Genomic DNA, 21,547 nt, shown 5'->3' on the forward strand with positions numbered 1-21,547 from the left:
CAGGAAACCATTAAATTTTCCACAGAGGGGAAGAAAGGAGGAGTGAGCAAAATAAGTGAAAGGAGGAGGAAGAGGACAGATGGAGAGAAAAAAAAAGGAGTGACAAAATGTGTGCCAAATGAGAAAAGGAGGCAAGATGAAAAGGATTATTCGTTTCCCGGCGGTACTTCACTGACTTTTAAAGAGCCCTTTTTCGCGGCAGCTGCACCTCCGTTCCCTTTCAAACCAGCTCCTCCTTGCCCCACAAACAACAAACACTGTCAGAGAGTCGGTCAGTTCTCTACCAACAGCCAGCAGTTTACCACATGGCTTTTGAGTTCAGTGGCCCTGAAATGAATCCATCCAGGTGCCAGCTACTGTGTGTAAGAGTATGTCAAGATACGACCGATGAAAGAATTTGATGTTGGTTTCACTTGGTTGCTGCTATGCTAATGTTTGCCCTTAATCAGTGTGTGCCTGCAGGCTTTTCTGTCACCTGTTGCATGAGCTTAGGTCTCATGACATCAATTAGACATGACAAATTGCCTCCCAGCTCAGGCATGTACATTGGACCACATTTTCTCAGGGTATACAAATACACAGCTGCACACAGACATATTTTTTAAAGTTGAATAGTGATCACTACTAAAGTCCCTCATATGCTTTTCTTTTCCTACTGATTTAATTTCAGTTCAATCAAATCAATCCTGATAGCTGGCCCAAAAGAAAAACAATGCTCACCTCTATGAATCATTGCAGTGCCATCGGTAACCAGCAACATATATTAATGTAATGAATCTCTCCCTCAAACTGTGCGCCTCCTCTCCTGGTACACAGTTGCAAGTTATGACATGTTAAAAGGGCTCTGAGCTGCAGCTATCAGGACCCTGCATGCATGTTATTTTCACTCAAGGGGCCCATTCAGACAGTATGTTATGTGTACGTGTGTGACCTCGCATTCTGCGTGTCACTTGTTGTACATCTGGGCAGATTAAGAGTGACAGTGAGTGAGTTTGAGGCATCTAGAGGTGGGTGTTTCCCACAGAGGCCCCCATCCCTGCACACTGTAGTATGCAGCTTTTTTTTTTTAATATGTTGGGTTTGTTCATGATGACGTTCCTTTCTTCCATTCCCTTCTTTTCTCCATATAAACATTTGATGAGTTTTTGATGAGTTGTATTGAAAAGGTTTGACAGTGAGCACTAGTGTTGTGTGGAACTGTGAGTTTACGCTTCACAGGCCCTACAGGTCCAGGCACAGTACAACCATCCCCCTTTTTCTCTTTCTCTGTCTCTCTTTTTTTTGTTTCTGTTCTTCTTTCAGCAACTGTTCAAGAAACCAGCCACCATGCTGGTTGGGATGAAAGATTGATAGGGAGAAGAAGAGATTGGACTGCATAAACTTTCAACTGATTTCATTCAGAGATAAACCATGGCATCACATTTTGGGGCATTACTGGGCTAACAAGCAGGAATGTGTTTTTTCATTGACGAGGATCCTGTTCCTCTAATTGTCATATCTGCATGCTAAGATGCACCAAGTCATGACGGCTCAAATAGAGGTGGTATAAAGTTACTGTGGTGGGTGCACTGTTCCATGTTAAAGCTGATGGCCTCACGTGTTTACTGTAATATTCCTTTTTCTGTAGCCCACTCTTTCTTTCTGCTTTCTTTCTTTCTCTTTCTTGCCAGTAGCATTACCTTCCAACAGTCCTTATGTTAGAAAACCGATGCCCATCAAAATAAGATCAAACCCAACCAGGCCCATTTTCACCCTCTCTGTGAAATTTATAAGCTGAAGCACACCCCTTTTGCTGCCTTCCAGCTCCCCTCCCCCCCGTCTTAAATTGGAGCTTTTCTGACAGAAACAGTTTGGTTTGATTTAGCTCGACAGGAGACCACCAACAGTGCACCTCTCAGCAGAAACATTTGTTTAAAGTTTTTGATAATTTCTCTTTTATGCCTCATCATCTTTTTTTTTTTTCCTTGTGTCCTGCCACGGTTGTGTTTTTAACAAATCATTAACAGGCTACAGCACAGTCTGGGTGGAAGCCGCTGCCTGGCACCCCCTAGGAGGAGCGCTGACAGGGTGAGGGTCTGAGGGAGCAGAGTTCAAGAGGTCGGGTCAGAGGATTCAGTCGTACTGTGTGTGGAAGGACGGAGTTGAGGAGGGGTAGGAGCGAGGGGGAAGGTGTGAAGGTCACAAGGGCGAAAATAAGAGTTTGGAGATGGTGTCACACTGAGCAGATCCAGAGCCCTCTAGCTGCCAGCCTGAGGTGTTTGCCTTGCCATTAACTTCACCACTATTTATTTTCAAACCTGCTGCAGCTGCGCCACTTTGTCTGAAACGCCTGGTTTCTTTTTTGGCAAAGGAACACATTCAGATCTTTTGATAAGCACTACTGGACAGAATGAGCTGGTCTCATAAATGCAGTTATTGTGGGTGGAGGGCCTCGGGTTTGGTCTTGCAGTTAGAAGTTTTGAGATGGGGTTTTAAGACCCAAGATTAGGGGCTGTGCCTCTGACTGCGAGTCTGTAAGCTGCGGTCTGTGTCAGACAGGCGTAACAGCTTGCCTTGCCCATAAAGACCAGAGGAGATAAAGAGATAAAAGTGCCCAGTCTGTGAGCTGATGCCCATAAAAGCGCTGCCATTGGTTCTCAGGGCTCCGTCGAAATGTGATCCTGTAAAAATATTTTCTCCTCATTAACCTGTCAACCGTGGAGCCGTGACGCATAGCCATGTGAGGGAGTGCTGGGACAGGGTGGGGTGGGTGGAGGGGATTGGGTGGTTGTCTTGGAGCCCAAGGGGGGAAACGTACCAGCCTGGATGCTTTATTTGAAGGTCGTCCCGTGGTAATGTGTTGAGTAGGGTGAAAAGGTCTTGGTGGGCCCGGAGTGTTTAAACAGCATCAGTTAGCCTAAATCTTCAAACTCAGACCCCAGACATGTTCGGAGCACTCGCTCACTCACAGACCTCAACACACACACAGATGTGTATACATATTGTCACAGACTGTGGTGAAAGTCTCCGTGGACCACTATCTGAGACACGGTTTGTTTGGACGTGTCTTTCATTGACGCTGTCCCTCTGTCCAGCCTGCTTCTTTTTTTGTGTTATTTGTCTAGCTGCGTGTGTGTTTGTGTGAGGTGTGCTGTTTACGTGTGTCCATCAACAGATAGAGGCCCCCCAGAATGTGTGGGTTTCCACAGTCTCAGGGCGATAGAGGAGGTGTATTGTGAGAGCTGTATGTTTTAGAGAGAGTACGGATGTAGGGATCAGGGCCTGTGTTTATTGTTTTTTGAGCAAGATTGGCTGAATGTGACCTCGGGTCAGAGTGCTGGCCCGGGCCGTCCTAGGTTAGGTCTGCTTGGCTCTGGGTCACACTAGGCGTCTTTGTATACCCTCTGAGTTCAGGCTTGTCCTGAGTGACAACCAGCTGGATAACGCACTGCAAGGAGACCACAAATGTGACACGGTGACCGTATTTGTCTGTTTGGGTCAAATGTCTATGTTCTGGTAAGAGCGCTTGAGAAATGCTTAATCCTGACATAATATCCCATTCACTATTGGTGTTCAGCCTCCCGTATTATAAAACAGGCTTCTTTTTGTATTGCATGTTATTTTTGGACCTCTTTTGCCAGCAGGTCTAACATTAGTGACCTCATCTATTCTGCGGCCAGCCTAATGTTGCACACTTGGAGCCGCTCTGTCTCATACTGGAGTAGGTGTTCAGTTGACCAGCAGATTACTGTATAACTTAATGCTCTCTCTCCTGCAGAGATCTGAGCTGCTCTGATACTGTTAACAAGAATAGTCTCATTGAGGCTACATGCAGACATTCTGCACAGTGCCTGACTTGTGCGCACACACACTCATATAAAGGGACACCTCAGGTAGGGGTAGGGAGGGTGAACTGAAGATATGAGCAGGAAATCAGCAGCAGATGTGGGTGTAAAGTAATGCACATGGAGGCAGGGAAACCCTCCTACTGGGACACCAAGTCCACCTAATGTCTTCTTGACTTTCCTTCATCAAGCCTGAAAGAGGATCACTTTGAACCATGACACTGCTGTGTCGATTGCAAAGCAATGATGATCTCATCCTCAAAAACTCTTCTAATGCAAGCTGCGACAGTATCTGAGATCTTCTTCATATTAGCATGTCGGTGCACTTTATGATATTGGTGGACACTGTCATAGAAGTAAAAGAAAGCAGGGAAAACACTAAAGGAACATGAGAACAAAGGGTAAGAATAATGATAAGACATGAAGTCAGTGATGTAAAGTGATACTTATTTTACTGGCCATAGCTCCTGAAACATTTTCTGTTTTTGCAATCATATTAATAATGAATTGTTTGAGCTATGTAATGTCAGAATATAGTAAAAAATGCTCAACAGAATTTCCCAAAGCCCAAGTAGACTAAGTCGACCTATACTCCACTTTTCCCTTATCCACTTTTTAATGCTTTAAAACTGAAAGGCCGCAAATCCCCACATTTAAGAAGTCAAAACCAGACAAATATTTGGCATTAAAGGTATACTATGTAGGAATTGTCGGCTATTGTTTGTAAACAGTATCGCCACCGAAAGCGAAAGCCAACCCCAGTTTTCTCTGTCTTGGCGTTTTGCATCCCTATTTTTGCATTTTTTCAGTGCTCTGTCTGCAATTTTTGTATCTTCTTTTTGGATGCATGCTGCTTATGATCTGGCACCTGGTCGCTACCTTTTTTATAAAGTCCCCACCTCACCTGTGTGCTGTAAGCAAAACACAGTAAAAAAAAAAAGAGGAATACAATCAGAGGAGTCTCTGCGGATAAATACACCACCACATACTTCTAGTGAGTCATAAGCGATGATTAAGAGGAATTACTTTTGTATTAGTTTACACATTGTTTTTAGGAAATTCCTGCATATTATACCTTTAAATGACTGCTGACTATTGTTACTTAAAGGTAACGACAGAGCTGTTCTTCTATTTGTTCCACACAAACCCGTTTTGTTGCTGCCAGAAGAATAAAACACATCAATTCCTATCAAGATAATATCTTCTGATAAAGACTGACACACATTTTTACCATAGCATAATATTAATAATAAACTAATTAACTGGAGAAAGCTTAGTCGATGTGAATTGGTGTTTTTTCCTGTGTGCCATTTTGGACTCCCGGGGATATGGAAAACCCTAGTGGCTGATGATCTCTCAGTTGATGAAAGCTGTCTCAGCTCTACACATACCAAACTCATACTCGGGCGAGGAGGAATAAAAAGAAGCAGAAGGCAAAAGCGGTGTAGGTTTTCACGAGGATTCCTTGGCTGCAGTGAAGCTCTCCATTTATGTGTCTGATTAATCGCTTTTCATATAAATCACAGGTACGGGCCTGGGGCATCGCTCCCTTTCTTGAGGTGTGTGAGAAACAAGACAGAAATGGGTGGGAAGGGTGCACGATAAAGGAGAGGAACAAGGTGACAGTTATGCGTTTGAGCCGTTGAGTTGGTAATAAAGTTCATTCTGACAGCAGGGCCCCTGCTATCTGTGTGTGTGTAAAGTCTGTGATGCTGTGTCACCGAGCAGCTCAGTGTGATAATAGACCATCAAAGTATTGTGTAACTGCATGTCAAGCCGTGCATAGATATGTTTATTTGCTTGTGATGATTGAGGGTATGTAATTGTTTACTCTAGGGAAGCTTGTTATTCAAATGAGGTTGAGTAATTTTCCCTTCTGTCTTGTTAAAGTTCAGTTCATTGGGAAACTGGCACTGTAGAAGATTGCTTTCCTATAAACAGTGACCTCTGCACATTAATTAACAAGCACACTGCAAGAAATAGATTTGGATGACTGAGTTCATTCTCTTACTTGTAGATGTACAGTTTCCATTTTGTTTTATGTGGCTTCTATTGAATGCAGCTCTTTATTTCGCTGATCCATCTGTTTTTTCTCTCGTCGCCAGCTTACCCTCTGTCTACTTAGCTCTTCCTCCCATTTCTGTCTCTTTCCAAGCCCTCCCTCTTCATCCCTGACTTCCAACATCCTCTCTCAGTGCTGGGCCCCTCCGTCCTGGCACTCAGACTGCTCCTATCACTTCCATCAGCTTGCCTCAGTCCATGTCTCAGTGACGTTAAATACCATCCCGTTACCCATCTGCACCTAATTTTCTCTCGTCCCTCCCCGTCTTCGTCCTATCTCCCTCTCGTTTCTCACACCTCTGACGGCAGCCAAGTCTATCCGCTGAAGTTTGTACATGTTTCCTTCTCTCTCCACTTGTTTTTTCATCCTCCGTCTTGCTTTCCGTCCCTCTAAACGAGCCTTTCAGAGGTTGTCATTCATCAGCATCACCTCTGTGTCCGTCTCAACATGCAAGCACAGACAGGAGGGAAGGATGGAGGGATGGTGATTGATTGGTTTGTGAGGGGAGGCTCTGAGCATTTAGAAAGGGAGGAATAGAGCCACTAAAGAGAGAAGGACCAGACCAAAAAGATGTTCTTCGTCTGGAAAGTCTCATCCTGGTTTATCTGTCGGGTAGCACTCCAACGCAGTTGAGTGGACACATTCAAAAACACACGTATGCACACACAAAAGAACCTCATCACATGGCTTTCTGGCAATTCGAATGTAGTCACTATCACCTCTTGTGGCCTCCTCACACCACTTGCTGAGCTAACAGCCACTCAGGATAGATAGATTTGTAGGAATAGGCAATTTCCCTCCCAGCTATTAGCTTGGCTGTTACACTTTGCACATCAATCTTCTCTCTTTAGGATCTAAGTTTCAAGATACAATTACTGCATTCTCTGCTGCTCTAAGTAACTGTTAGATAAAAAGATGGATATTGTGAGCAAGCTGACGCAAAAGCAGAAAACGCGGGTCTGAAGCAGAGCCAAAAGAAGCTGCAGGGGTGACTGTGAATTACAGGGCCTTCAAGCCCGACCTGGGGAAGGAAAATATAAGAGGGAAGATAAAGAAAGTCAGTGGTGAGCTCAGTCTTCACTTTCAGTCCATTAAAGAAAAGAAGCTGACAGATAGGTTGTGGCAAACCAAGCTTTTCTTCCCCCTCTTCTTTTTTCTTTTCTCTCTCCTCTGTCCAGACCACAAATAGCTGTGTCCTCTCACACTCCTCCGTCCTTCTCATCATCCTTTTTTCTTTTCAAGGGTAGAATTCAGAAATTGTGTCTGTGCCTTGACCAGACTGTCATGTTGGATATATCATTTTGGACTGTAGACACAAAACAGATGCTTTCAGAAACAACAAATGCCCGTGCAACCACACAATAGTAGCTTACCTAAGGATGTTTTAGGTGTCCTGTTTTATTCTTTGTCTTTCTCACTCTTTCCATTTAAGGGCTGGCTACTCTATTCACACCTCTATTTCTGCACTGTAGGTTGAGTTGAGGTGCAATGTCAGGGTGCAGAGACTTAAAGTGGGAAGTATGTGCATCTCACTGTGTCTCTACCAGAAACACTGGCTGGAGTCACATGACTTGGACTTCAGTTCGACTCGGGTCACAGATTTAGAGACTCAACTTGACAAAATCATAAAAGACTTGAAACTCAACACCAATGACTCGTGATTTCACTTGGACTTGGGCCGCTTAAATTGAAAATACTGGATACTTTCACCCAAGCCCAAAGACTAAAAAGTATGTTATTAAGAGTGTGCCACAAATCAATTCATCTCCCGTTATTTTCCTGAGTAACAAACGTTATTCATTCGCAGCAAGTGGACACTTAATATCCCAGAACCACTTTGTCAAAACCAATCTGTCAGCATCTGGTCAAGCTGCAGGAGAAACCTCGAAGAATGAACGTTTCGTTACTGAGTGGCAGTTGGGCAAAAGTGATACCAAAGATAATTTCATGTGCGTACAAAAACTGGTGGTCAACAAAAAAATGAGTTCAACAACTTCCAACAAACTTGTTTTAACAAATAACTACAAACTTTAAGAAGTGTTCATGATTTTGTAAACTTAATAAATTACTTGTTAAAATAGAATTGCATTTGGTGAAGAGTACATTCTGACTTGTTTAGGCCTCAAAACGTAAAGTTTAGTTTCGAGTTTGACTTTGGACTTGAGTACAAAGACTTGAGACTTACTTGGGACTTGCAAAACAATGGCTTGGTCCCACCTCTGGTCTCTACTGCCGGGCAGGTGTGTGTGCTCTGCCTTTAAGAGGTAGTGTTGAAGGACTCTATAGAGGTGAGGCAGAGTGTGAGAGTGTCAAGCTGACTGCGCTGACAGTTGTAGAAGGCTTTAGGTTGTTGGGACATGGAGAGCATCCGATCAATGTGTGTGTCCATTGCAGCTACAGATGCACAGCATTCCACCACCATCCATCTGTTAGCAGAAGCACTTAAAGCATGTCTTTTGCTTCACTCTGGACTGCCTTTTCCCTCTTGTAGCCTACACCTTAGTTTAGATCCGTATGACTATATGAATTTAGTGATACTTTCTGGCATTACTCCTGAACCCCTTCACTTAATTGTGGCGTAGAGCAAAAGGGTGGCTACAGATGAGGGGAAAGCCTAACTGTGAGTGTATCCCCCAAATTCTTCTGTTTTTCATTTGTCAGAGCTGTAAAGCAGCATAGTTCATTCTCATGGCATCCTACCCCGCGTGTAAAAACAGGCAGCATATTTTCCATATAGGCCCACTGACAGATGGGTCGTGGTCAGAGCGCCAGAGATGGTATTTCCTTTGTCTTGCTTAGTTTGAGTTCATAATGACATTTGTGTTTTTTCTTTTTTTTCTCATTTTGTTCTGAGTTTAGTCGTCCAGCACTTTTTGACCTCTGTTGTGTACAAAAAGGGTGCTGAAGAAATTTTGGAGTCTTTGTCCTACAGTTTAACATCTCAGAAACGATAAATATTATTATGTGTGTGATGAGATGGCGCAGCAGGGCTCGTTGCAGGCGTCTCCTTGTTTACAGAGCTATCTCGGCAGTTTGTGTTTGTTTGGTGCCGTGTGATAGAACACAGGTCTCTGATAATGGAGTCTCTTTTCTGTTCATTCAACCTCTCACTCGTTTTTTTTTCTTTGCCCCGCAGCTGTTTTCGTTCAGCTTGGTTTACTTTCCATCCAAAATGTTAGGTCAAATACAGACTTGTACCCATTTCACAAGCACACATTACAATACGCTGGTGTGTTTACATTTCCTGCTCAGTATCACAGACAACATAACACTCCTGACACAGAGAAGCATGACTTAAACATAGAACTTTAACAGAGCGGAGCTTGAGCCGGGTCTCAACCCTCATCCTGACCCTTCGGTCAGTTTACAACTTGTCAAACCTTTAACCTGGAAAAGTCACCAGTGTAGTGTGAAAATGGTGCTACCAGGGCTACAGCAGATTATATTTTATCATCAATTCATCTCTCAATAGTGTTTGCAGATTAATTAGCACATAAAAGGTCAGACATTTGTTAATATACTTAAAAAGCAAGATGATTTATTAAAATTGCTTGTTGTGTCTGACAAACTGTATTGACTTTATGGCAATACAAGAAAGAAATAGAAGGAACTCCTGGCATTTAAGAGGCTGTAACAAGCAAATGTTGGGCATTTTTCAGTGTCCTGTATTTTTAAGATTGAACTTGATTGAATACCGCAAAACTTCAATTAAAGCCTGGTTCCAATTAAACGCCCAGTCTCTTTTACTAGCCAAGTGTGGCTACACATTTTAAAAAATAAAGGCCTGTCTCAAATAGAAGCCTGGTCTGTTTGCCAAGCAGTTCATTTTTATAGAAGTACTTTAGATGTATAAAATGGGATTGTTGACTACCCACTTGAGCTAACATTAGCTAGCTGCTTAGATCACCTATATAAATATAAATGTTTAAATGTTTAGTAAAACCATGAGCACCAGAGAAGACTATATTTCACTCAGATTTACTGGCATGACGAAAAAACAAGTGTTGACTCCCTACCTCTGAAGCTTACATAAAGTCAGAATATGTGTCCATTTATAAAATTAATTAAGTTAATTTTAAGTTAAGTTACGAATATTGTTTTAACAGGATAAAGTGTTGGTATGCTGGGTGCTGTAATCCTGAAGTGCTGTGAAATGATTGTCATAATGTAACACAGTCATTTATGGTAAATGATAATAAATTGTTTCAGCAGGAGGTGTATTACCTTGTACAAAAGCTATATTTTTGCAATATCATAAAATCAACCGAAAATTCATCTTGTCAGGCTTTAAGTAATTTGTTTGTGTTTGAACTACCAGTGATTTGGACCAGCCAAACGTCCTTTGAGGAGCTACTGGCAGCTACAGGCTTGGTTTGTGTGTGTGACAAAAAGGAAAGTCAACTTGTTTGTTCAAAACAAAAATGGTGGCTCCTAAAGAGTTAAGCGTAGATGCAGTAGCATCAGTTTTGTCAGTACTTGAGATTTCATAGGAAGAAAAGCAAAGAACGACACCAAAGGCTTTTCTCAATGCAAGAAGAGCAGGCGGTAGACAGATGGTTCATCTAATCTAAAGTATTTTTTGATAGTGTCTTCTCTTTTCCCAACAGTTTCCAATGACGGCCTCTCAAATGGTTCTGTGTAACAAACCATGTGGGGTGTCAGGTTTGGTGGTATAACTCTCTCTCTCTCTCTCTCTATCTGTTTTTCGTTCTCCAGGGGCAGTACCGGCCTTCAGACCTCCTGTGCCCAGAAACCTATGCCTGGGTCCCAATAGAGCAATGCGTACCCCGCCTGGACAACTCACGCTATGCTCGTTTGAACCAGGATCCTGACGCAGGTACAACTACGCAACACTGTTAACATGATTCATTCAATGTCTGCAACTGGAGAAAACAGCATCTTTCTAACATACTGACTTGCCACTGTGAGCTTGGTCTTGGATCCTCCAGTACTTCGAACACACTGTTCTGGATGAACCCATGAACCTTGTGTTAACATCTGATCTGGTTTCACTGTGATGGTGTATTGAAAACTGTGGGCTTGTTCCAAGGCAGCATGCAACCACTGAACAGGGGTAAACAGATCACACAGTCTTGACTCCCTATGATCCTTCAGCATAGTCTGAGCAGAGCCAGTGCTGTCGTTATGAAAGGACCACGTTACCATTAGATGAATAGTGATATTAGCAATAATAAACCACATGCAGAAGGTAGACTGGCAGACGCCCATGGCCTGGACTGGCGGACTGAGAGGTGGGGGCCAGGGAGAGTGTTTAATAGAGTGTAAGTGAGTTTGAAAGGAGAGTTTTGAATGGTTTTCTGCATAGGTGCATAGCCAGAGAGCCTGATACATTTTCTTATTTCTGAAATCTCTCCTGTGTTGATTCTGCATGTTTGTGCTTTAGGTGGTTTTATGTGAATATGCAGTAAGATTCCTGCAGCTCACACATAAACCACTACTACTAAACTAAAACTGTTTGCATCATAAGGCTCTGTATGTTAAGCAAAACGACTCTCACTTCATGCAGACTGACGAAATATGGTTTACTGTACGGATACTGCGTGGGTCTAAACATGTACACATACATACACATGCTGTGGATATTGCAAGTGCCTGTAACCAAAGTGGTTGAGTGTACAAGGGCCAGCCATCCCCTGTTTACTCTTCCCCATTGATCTGCATCACCGAACAGGCACCAAACCGGAAAAAGCCACTGATGGACAGTAAAAGGAGATGTGAGAGGACAAGAATTTGATTGTCGAGTACACTGGGACTGATAGATGAAGGGTAAGAGAGGGAGTAATAGAACAATAGATGGTGGGTGGGGGAGGGGGATGTGATAAAAAATGATTTTATAGAGATGGGAAGAGAAAAGGAGGGAGGCTGGTAGTTGTATGCTGGCACTAGAAGAGAGAGAAGTGCAATAAAATTAGAGACAGATTGACAGGAAGGTGGAAGAGGAAAGAAGGATATGTGAATGTAGAGAGACAGCTTACAAGTGTGTTGTAGTGAGGTCATTCTTGGACTTGCAGAGGTAAAAACCAGCACAAATGATAACTTTCAAGAGGAAAAAATGTTCTGTTGCGCAGATGCCCCTTTCCTTTGTTCTTTACTTAAGAATCAAAATCGTCACATTTGTCTTAAAGAAATAAGGATCCTACTTTTTTTTTCCTGGCTAGCCTTTCTTGTTGACTCAAGTATTGATGAAAGCACCACACCCTTGAGAAATAGGGCATTTAAAAGACCATTAGTAGGCTGGTCATTTACAACAGTGCCATTAACAGCTTAGCCAGTGGTAGGTCGGACCTTTTCTTGTCAATCATAACCGCTAATCCCTAAGTGGGCACAAATTACTGAGGACAAAGTGGCAGTTTCAGAGGTAACCGTTCTCACTGTGGCCAGAGTGTGTTTGTGTGTCTGTGGCTCTTGCGGTGCCTCCATTCCTGCGTGGACTGTTGATCTTGGATGGGTCCGGACATTATTTCAGGCCTAGCTGTCCAAACGCAGTGTCATTACATTTCAGTGCTAGCTGTCTGGATGGTTAGCTCTCAGGTCTGTTGCCAACTATGTGGTGCGAGGCTCTCGTGGTTGTGTGAAGGTTTCTGTCTTCTCTAGAAAAACACCCAGTGGTCAGCCAGTCACCGGTCGGCCTGCAGTGTCATCGTTAGGTTAGCAGCATGGCACAGGCTTGTGGCCCAGTCCTAATGGGCAGTTTACCAACGTGTGGCTTGTTTGTGGCTGACATAAAGACATGTTGCATCTGTTTTTTTTGGATCCTGGGGAAGTCCTGATGGCTTGTAATAGTGTGGAAATCTCCTATGTATGATTTAGGAAGTAAGTTTTATTTTGGTGTGTTGTGGCAATGACATGTACTCTGGCCTGTTTGTTCACCATGCTTCCATGAAATAAGAGTGCCACGCTGTTTTGTTTGCCGACTCTTGACTAATATCAACCACCTGCTGGTTGTCAAATATCGTTCCTGCAATTTGAGTTTTTGGTACATAAATCAAATTAATCAAGTTTTACGGTGAGACACATGTTGAAAAGCCTGGTAGACCCTGGATTAGGGTTACATTTAAATACAGCCAAAACTGTTCAAACTGTTTGTAAAACAAGTTAAAAAATGTTCTACTCTTAATAGTATTGATCAGCATGTGAAGAAAATTCTCCTTAAAATCTGTAAGTAGTTGACTCAAGGCATGTTACTTGTCTTATTGTCATATTTTAATTGCCTTGGAGAGTAGGAATGGGTGATATGTTAAAATTTTCCCATTTTGCCACAGTCAGCCCAACAACCTGTTATTGCCAATATGTTTGCTCAGGCGTGTGTGTGTGTGTGTGTGTGTGTGTGTATGTGTGTGTGTGTGTGTAAAAGCAAGCTCTCTTAGCTTTTTTACTCTAACTCACTCAGATGACAGACAGACAAAAACAAAATTAAACAAACCAAAACCATCTTAGTTAGTCTTTCCACTGTTTCAACAGTCACTAACGCTGGTGTGGTTGAAACAAATCATTTATGCACCGAGTTAGATGTGACAATATGCTGGCTTTACACACAGTTTTTCCCTGCTGTCTCCCTCTGCCCGCTGAGCAGCGACTCTCATTAATTTTTTCTGAGGCAGATCGTTAAATTAGCAACATGTAAATGTAACCCAATAACAGTGATGTGCTCAGCCAATAGCTGATAGCCGATATATTTGTCCATTCACTCATCCCTATCGGAGTGCTAGTGGTTAACTGTCAAATCAAGTAGAATCCCCAACAATTACTATTACTGACAGTATAATCTCCAGTCATGTCCATATACAGAGGGATAGTAAAGCTTGTAATACAGAAGGTTCTGGATCTGTACAGTCAAAAAGATAAAAACAACTTTGAATAAAATGATGTTTAAGATTTCAGTTTCATCAAAACTGCCAGCAAAGTCCACATTAATTCCAACTCACGCTTGTAAGGCCCTTGAACTCCAAGCCTCACCCAGGGGTGAATGAAAATTGGGGTGCTGGGTGTGCGTTCAGATCGTAAGAGTGACCGGGTTACAGAGCTGTCTTAATGAGGTGTGTAAAGACAGCTAATCTAAAGTTTACACAATTCTGTCCGAAGCAGGCTCACATTGATTACATGCCTGTTGCTGACACATCGAGAGCCCAAGGGCCTTGTTGTGGCCTCTAACAAATGCACATACAGTGTGTACACACACACATAGACACACACACACTCAGCACAGCACATATGTATTATATCTCACACACTCATAATCTCGTGTTTGCTCGACAGAGAAAGAAGTAGGGGCATTGCCCGCTCAGCAGGATAAACACTTGCAAAAATGTGTGACACAAGTAGTCACCCCCTGGACTGGGAGTGCGTCCAGCAGGCGCCAAACCAGATGCACAAAATTACATACTCCATACACACACGGCAGTATGTTGCATTTAGTAAAATATCTAAAATGTTGAAATAGAATATTCTCTTCTATCCTTTGAGATCTGCAGTAACTGAGCAAAATGAGGCCAAAACATTAAGTGGGGGGACCATGCTAGCTTTTACATTACACACTTTAATATCTTGTCTTACTGTCAGAGCCACTTTGCCCTGCTCTTCAACAGGCTCTCTGCTCCTTAGCCTGACACATGCTAATGTTCCCCATTCAGAGTGGAGAGGTGACAGATATCACTCCTCTCTTTCTTGTGTTATAATGGAGGAGGTAGTTTTTCTTCCTCAGATTTGTTGCATTATATGTAGAAAAACGTTTCCCTTATTTTAATAACAATAATAATGATAATATCCTCTTTAATTCAGGGGAATTCTCCTGTTGCCTTCTTTACTGCGGAGGTCAAAATTTATGGTCAGCTACAGAGATTTAGGATCAGCTGGTCGGATGTGTGCTAACACAAGGGCTTGAACCCAGGTCCTTCGGTCAAAGTGCAGTCTTCTTATTCACTACTTTACACCATCATTTTGGCCTTTCTCTTTTTAAACATAAGCCCTATTTTGGATTTGCAACATTGGGTCATAGGAACTGGTCATAACCCGATGGCCTGCCTTTGACCAGTGTCCGCTGTTAAGCAAGTGTTTTGAAAGTTTGAGATGGATGGGAAGAGAGAGGGGAGCGTGGCGAGGTGTCAAAGCCCCTAGCCTCAGCTCTGACCCTCTCACTCTCTGACCGACCCTCGCCACTCCTCTTTCCCCCGACCCCTGAACCCCCTGACCCTGAGGAGCTGTGGCCTCAGAGCGGCGTGTCACTGAACGTCCGGTGGGCCTGACGGGAACAGGGTCTGGAGCTACTCAAAAGGAGGAGAGGGCATTGATGGAGGATGGAGTGAGTGAAGAAGCAATGAAAGATGTTTATGTGAGCAGCGGATGTTTGGATTGCCTTGAGTAAGAGGGAGAGATAGAGCCTCTGCTCAGTATTACTGTTGAGGTTAATAGACCATCTCAAAACTGCGTGCTGCTATCCATTTTACTCTGTAAAAAGTTCACTACTTAATATCTTCACAAGGGGACAGTGGTGCTTCAGAGCAGTGTCACACATTTGAGTGGACAAGTGTACCTTTGCGCAACTGTTGTGTAAGTGGGCTGTCACACTGATAAAGAACATGAGGAGGCACATAGTGCTTAGAGAGACAGTGCTGAAGGCAGCTTAAGTTATTAAGGAAGCATCGAACGTTTAAACATTTTCACTTTCATCCCATCAGGACGCATTAATTCTTCATGGACTGAAATTACAGTCATGTGGAAGTTGCATAACATGTTTACGTCTTTTAAAATCCATTTCCCCCCGCATGGTGAGACTTTACATACTGCTGATTTTCTTCATTTAAAAGTTTATATCAAGCATTCTTCAATTATGTGACTCAGCAGTTTTTAGAGAGGGGGAAAGACACAGTGGTTAGGGCATTAGGGAAATGAGGCTAATAAATAAAATATGAATCCACAGGGTAGTTTGAAAATAAAAAAGTTGAAATATGAAAATATCTTTATGGAGATGGGGGGAGAGAGTTAAGGAGCCTCTGGGCTTTATGTTATACTCAGCTTCTTTCCTCTGGCTTGCTTTTCAGGTAGTGTCTGCTGCATCCACACTGATGCAGTTTTATATTAAAAACTTAGTTTATATCTCTGTCCATACTAACACACCTGAAAATGCATATCACATGCCTAATTATGTATACTGGGCATGCGCATGCTGGTGTAAACAGGAAGCAGATTGTGGGCTGTGGGGTTGGTTACTTAGTTACAGACAATACAGTGGAGACGGTGAAACGTAAGACCGGAGATTTACTTGCTTGGACTGATGACCAAGGGCAACAGTGAAAGTAACATGAGTGTCAGCCGGTTAGAAAACAGAATGGGAGTTGTTGCTAAGCAAAAAAAGCGACTTATTAGAGTGGTACTGGGAGCATCATTCATTGCAAAAGAAAGCCATGCCAGTGGGAAATGAGCACCCACACAAATGGGATGAAATCACAAAACCTATGTAGCTGTAATATTTTGGCGTGACACATCATGACTGATAAGACCCAACTGGAAAGCAAACTTTAGTGTCTGTGTCACTGTTTTCAGTAATCGTTTCTGTCCATCTGGACGAAAAGGCAACCTGCACAGCTTTAAAGCCTCAGTCATGCTTTCCTCACAGACATGAGGAGATGTAAAATCATGATGAGGAAACATTTGGATCATTTATACATGGGTTTCTCCTCACAGCAAACCAATGTTCTCCTAAACTGAAGGGAGGAAGTGTATCAAAGACTCACGTGTACAGCAAGGCTCCCCATTTTTTCGCCCTCAGTTGTCCTCATAGTTTGAAAATGTCAAATGTACATGGACAGGCAAAAAACAGCCACACAAGACCCCACAAAGGGGCATGTTTGATGGTGGGATGTCACTTTGGCTGTGTGGACCCTCCCAACCCCGACAAGTGCATCAAGCATAGATCAAACATTAGTGGTTCAAATACGCCAGAGTAGCGTGGACACTAGATGTAAGCATAGCGATACTATAAAATCAAAAATGTATTAGTGTGGATGTTAGATGCCATAGTGATACATGAATAGTTACCTACCTAAACCCACATGACTTTTTGAACTCTCTCATCTGTGAGTCCCATTTGTGGGAGCTCAAAATTTCCCCTTGGTGCTGCTGTCCTGATTTAGTCATTGTCTATTTCAATGATACTTTATGCCTGTAGCATTTTAACTGATCACAGCAGACTCATATTGCTTTTAACAAGTTTCAGATCACATCCAGCCCACGAATAGCCAGGGTTCAGTCTGAGTGCCTCTGAGTGCTTTGTAAACTGGGGATCCCTTTTAACATCTGGCACCAGAGAAAAGACCTTTGTCTGTGGCATTACATCATAGTTTCGCAGTTTTTCTCTCTGTTGTCTTGTTTTCCCAGTTTATTAGGTGATCAGGTGGGATTTACTACACACTGTGGCGAATATTTGAGGAATTAGGCAGAAATATGCACACTCGCATCACTCATACCACCTGGGTGCTCAGCTGTGAGCCACATGGGTGTTGTCATGGGGAGCAGTAGTGGCGGGTGGGAGGCCCTGAGCTCTATTAATACCAAATCTAACTCACTCCTGTTTGACTGATGTGTCGCCATGGGCCTGGCAAGCTGGTCTCGGTCTGAAGTTTATTTTCATCTGCTTCCTCTTAACTGAGCCAGACCAGGAATGCTCCAGACAGGACAGGCTGATTAAATGAAATACTGTGTGTACGGGATGTGCATTTCACAAGGCAACCTTTTTAAATTTAAAGCATTTTGCAATTGGTGAAAGAGCAGCGTGCATGGAGAAGATGAGCCGAGGGCTTTAGCTAAGAGCTAAGGAGGGAGATAAAAGCTTTTTAAGAGGACAATTAGAGAGACTAGAGCAAGGATGTCATTTATAGGGGAGAGGCTGACATTAGATACTTACTAAAGTTCCAGTGAATGACAGAAAATTAAGGACTCCTCAGTTCTGACTGGAGCGGGAAGACGATTAGCGTTCACGATTGATTTTGAGACCCATTTGCATCTACACAATATGTGCTGTATATGTGGGTGGAGTTGGCTCAGTTGATGCTTCCTGCTGTGCTACCCCTTGCATGTCCTCTTGGCGCCAGCTGTGGGCAGCTTGGCTCGACCTCTCGCTCCTGGAGGCAGCGGTTTTAGTGTCAAAACGAGGGTCATCGTTTGTTTGTTTTTTACCCTATTTTTCCATTCAACTCTCCAGAGGACCATTCTTAGCTGCTGAACATGCACACTTTCAAGATTAGCAGTGTTTTCACTGGTCTGATGGGAGCTGGCAGTGTATGACACAGGACCTAATGAAATGCTGAGTTTGGCAAGCCAGCAGGGAGCAAGGCCGCGTAAACAAGGCCAACTAACTAGCCTGCTCACGCAGCACCGTGACTCCAGGTTTAGGGCATAGAGGAATTAGTGCTGTGGGGGGAAAGAATGCTTTCTGCTCCTCCAACAGCTTCTCGGAATAATGGTGTATCCCCGCCAAGACACTCAGAGGTTAACTCATAAGAATGAGGGAAAATAAGGACAATGTTTATTGTGCCCGATGTGTCTACACTGCTCCTTATTATGTTCTCATGTTTGTGATCCAGGAGATGCTCGGGTGCTGAAGGATGTGGGCAGAGCTCTGGTGCTATACAGACGGGCCGTCATGCCCTACGCAGCCTACTCCCGCAAACGCAAAGGATCCAGCGACGAGACGGAGGTGCAGCAGTACGCCGGCTTGGTTGGCCAGGACTGTGCTGAAAGGATCTTGCTTTACCGTGCTTAAACACATACAGCATCACACCACTGCACCTTTTTAAATATATACGTAAATACACACCTCTCAGCAATGTCTGTCTGTTTCTGTTTATGTATGTCTGTGTGTCTTTTCACTGTCTGTGAAAGTGCTTTCTGCTGCCGCTCCCTGTAGTCTCACCATGCTTAGCTCTACACAGGCTGGAACAATGCAGCAGTCACTCAATATATATTTACAGTACGTACCCATTCACCCACTGGCCTCGCTCATCAGTCATGTCTCATTCACATTTTATTTCAAAGAGTTAAATTTTATTTATCAGCATCCATTCTCGGTTTACTTCTTCTGCATCCTTTAGTTTGATTTGACTCCCTGCAGGGAACGGTCCCTCGAATGTTATTTTGGTATCATGTATTCATCACTTTGATTTTTCCATCTTCAATTCTGTACGCTTAAGTAATGATGTTCCTGATGATGATGATGATGATGGTGCTGCACACAGGTGACAGCTCTGCTCTGAACTGACACAGGTTTAGATGTATGTCAGCGCTGCCACTTGAAGAGCATGTTCTCCTTTGACTGTTGAGTGATTCTGAAGGTGGTTGTCAGTTGCTTACATCATGTCCCCAAACTCCACTACACCAAAACATTAAAGACTTTTCATCACTTGGTTTATTTGAAGCAAAGAACTCTCTCATTTCAGTGTTTTTTGTCTGTAATATTTTCTTTTAATATTGACTCTGTTATTTTTGGTTAAACCAAATAAAGGGGTTGCATACTCCCTGCTTGGACTCTGTGGCTTTCTATAGTGGGCTGAATCCACCAACAGCTGGATTTTGGGAACAGGGCAATAATGCATTGAGAGTCCTCTTGCTGGCTCAAATTGTGTACATTTTTACACATACAGTAGTAAGCTTCTGTCTCCCAAAACACATGCACACCCAGAGACAAGTGCTTGAGTTGAGATGTGTTGAACTGGGCCAAGTAACAGGTGTTAGATACATGAGCCGGCAGAACACAAACGCTGGTGGCCTCTCGCTCTCAGACAGAGTGTCAACAGCAGCCCAGCTCTCAGCTGAGCTGCTGCCAGCAGGCAGGCCAGCTAGCTCCACTTAGCTGTATGACAGTATGTAGATTTAACAGATACTGCTGCTAATATTGTTTGCTCCAAAGTAACTCTAGATATCTTAATGTTGCGTCTGCCATGGCTTTTTGGGGCTCACAGTACTCTCAGACTGTATCTAATTTACAAGTGTGTATTTTAGCCCCTTTGAGCAAGATTGGTGCAATTTAAAAGTTGCACTCCTGTCTGGGACTTACATAAAGTGGACATGTCTGTAAAGGGGAGACTCATGGGTACCTAAAGTTCCCATTTTCATTCAAATATCTTGATGTGAGAGGTCAAGGGGCCTCGGTGAAAATGGCCATGTTGTTTTTCCCTCACCACAATTCAGCCTAACTTTAGAGTGTCACTATAACTCTAGCATGACATGGTTGATACCACTGGATTCCTCAGGTCTTCTAGTTTCATATGATACCTGTAACTTTAAAACTCTAAACTTTAAAACACCATCTATAGCCTCTGAAAGACAGGCAGCAGGGAAAATATCAGCATATGCGATTAACACTTTTTAAAGAATGTTATTTTCGGACGTTAATCACATCACGATTAACGTGTTAACGCTGACAACCCTAATTAAAAGTAATAGAGTTGACTGTTGTTGTACAGTTTTTCCATTCACAGCTCACACACAGCCCTTATCAGAAAACACAATGACAAAAACAGCGAGTTGTTTGCAAAATGACACCATCTTGTCAAAACTTGTCACACACATTGAAACAAAACAGGAGAATTAAATGCGGACTGTTAAATATCAGGTCTCTATCGTCTAAAGCAGTGTTAGTAAACGAATTAACATCAGATAATCATATTGATTTACTCAGTCTCACTGAAACCTGGCTGTGTCCAGATGAATATGTTAGTCTAAATGAGTCCACTCCTCCCAGTCATAATAATACCCACATTCCTCGAGGCAGCGGCCGAGGAGGGGGAGTTGCAGCCATTTTTAACTCTAGTCTGTTAATCAGTCCTAAACCTAAACTAGATTATAATTCATTTGAAAGCCTCGTTCTTAGTCTTTTACATCCGACCTGGAAAACCTCGCAGCCACTTTTATTTGTTATAGTGTACCGTGCTCCTGGCCCGTATTCTGAATTTTTATCTGAATTCTCAGAGTTTTTATCCAGTTTAGTTCTTAAATCAGATAAAGTTATTATTGTAGGCGATTTTAACATTCATGTCGCGTTGATAATGACTCCTGGCTACCGCGTTTATCTCATTATTAGACTCCATTGGCTTCAGTCAGGGTGTACATGAACCTACTCATTGTTTTAACCATACCCTTGATCTAGTTCTGACGTATGGAATTGAAATTGATAACCTAAAAGTCTTTCCACAGAATCCTCGCTATCGGATCATTATCTGATTACTTTTGATTTCTTTTACTCGATTACACGCCACTCAGCAACAGTTACTATACTAGATATTTATCAGATAGTGCTGTCGCAAAACTTAAGGAAAAGATTACTTGTCGTTAAATTCAATACCAATACCTTCAGTAACAGAGGTTTCCCGACTTTAACCTCTCCCGAATTGATCATTTTGTTGATAGCACCGTAGGCTCGCTCGAACAACGCTCGACTCTGTAGCTCCTCTTAAAAGAAGTTAAAAGCAAAGAAAGTTCGCTCCTTGGTATAACTCTCAAACCCGTAAGTTAAAACAAATATCGCGAAAATTTGAAAGGAATTGGCGATTAACCAAACTGGAAGAATCTCGTTTAATCTGGACAGACAGTCTCAAAACTTATAAGAGGGCCTCCGCAATGCCAGAGCAAACTATTACTCAGCTCTAAT

The 21,547-nt window shown here is 42.9% G+C and overlaps 1 protein-coding gene across 2 annotated transcripts in view; it reads left to right on the top strand.

Moving 5' to 3' along the window:
• Positions 1-19,425, top strand: part of LOC125903671 (arginyl-tRNA--protein transferase 1) — a 66,899-nt gene extending 47,474 nt beyond the window's left edge. For both annotated transcript variants that reach the window (XM_049600727.1, XM_049600728.1), the window contains exons 11-12: positions 10,603-10,723; positions 18,486-19,425. In XM_049600727.1, coding sequence (XP_049456684.1) covers positions 10,603-10,723; positions 18,486-18,664 — 300 coding nt within the window. In that variant the 3' untranslated portion in view covers positions 18,665-19,425. The remainder of the gene's footprint in view (positions 1-10,602; positions 10,724-18,485) is intronic.
• Positions 19,426-21,547: the final 2,122 nt, after the last annotated feature.

Source organism: Epinephelus fuscoguttatus, linkage group LG16 (genome assembly GCF_011397635.1).
Source record: "Epinephelus fuscoguttatus linkage group LG16, E.fuscoguttatus.final_Chr_v1".
Taxonomy (NCBI): domain Eukaryota; kingdom Metazoa; phylum Chordata; class Actinopteri; order Perciformes; family Serranidae; genus Epinephelus; species Epinephelus fuscoguttatus.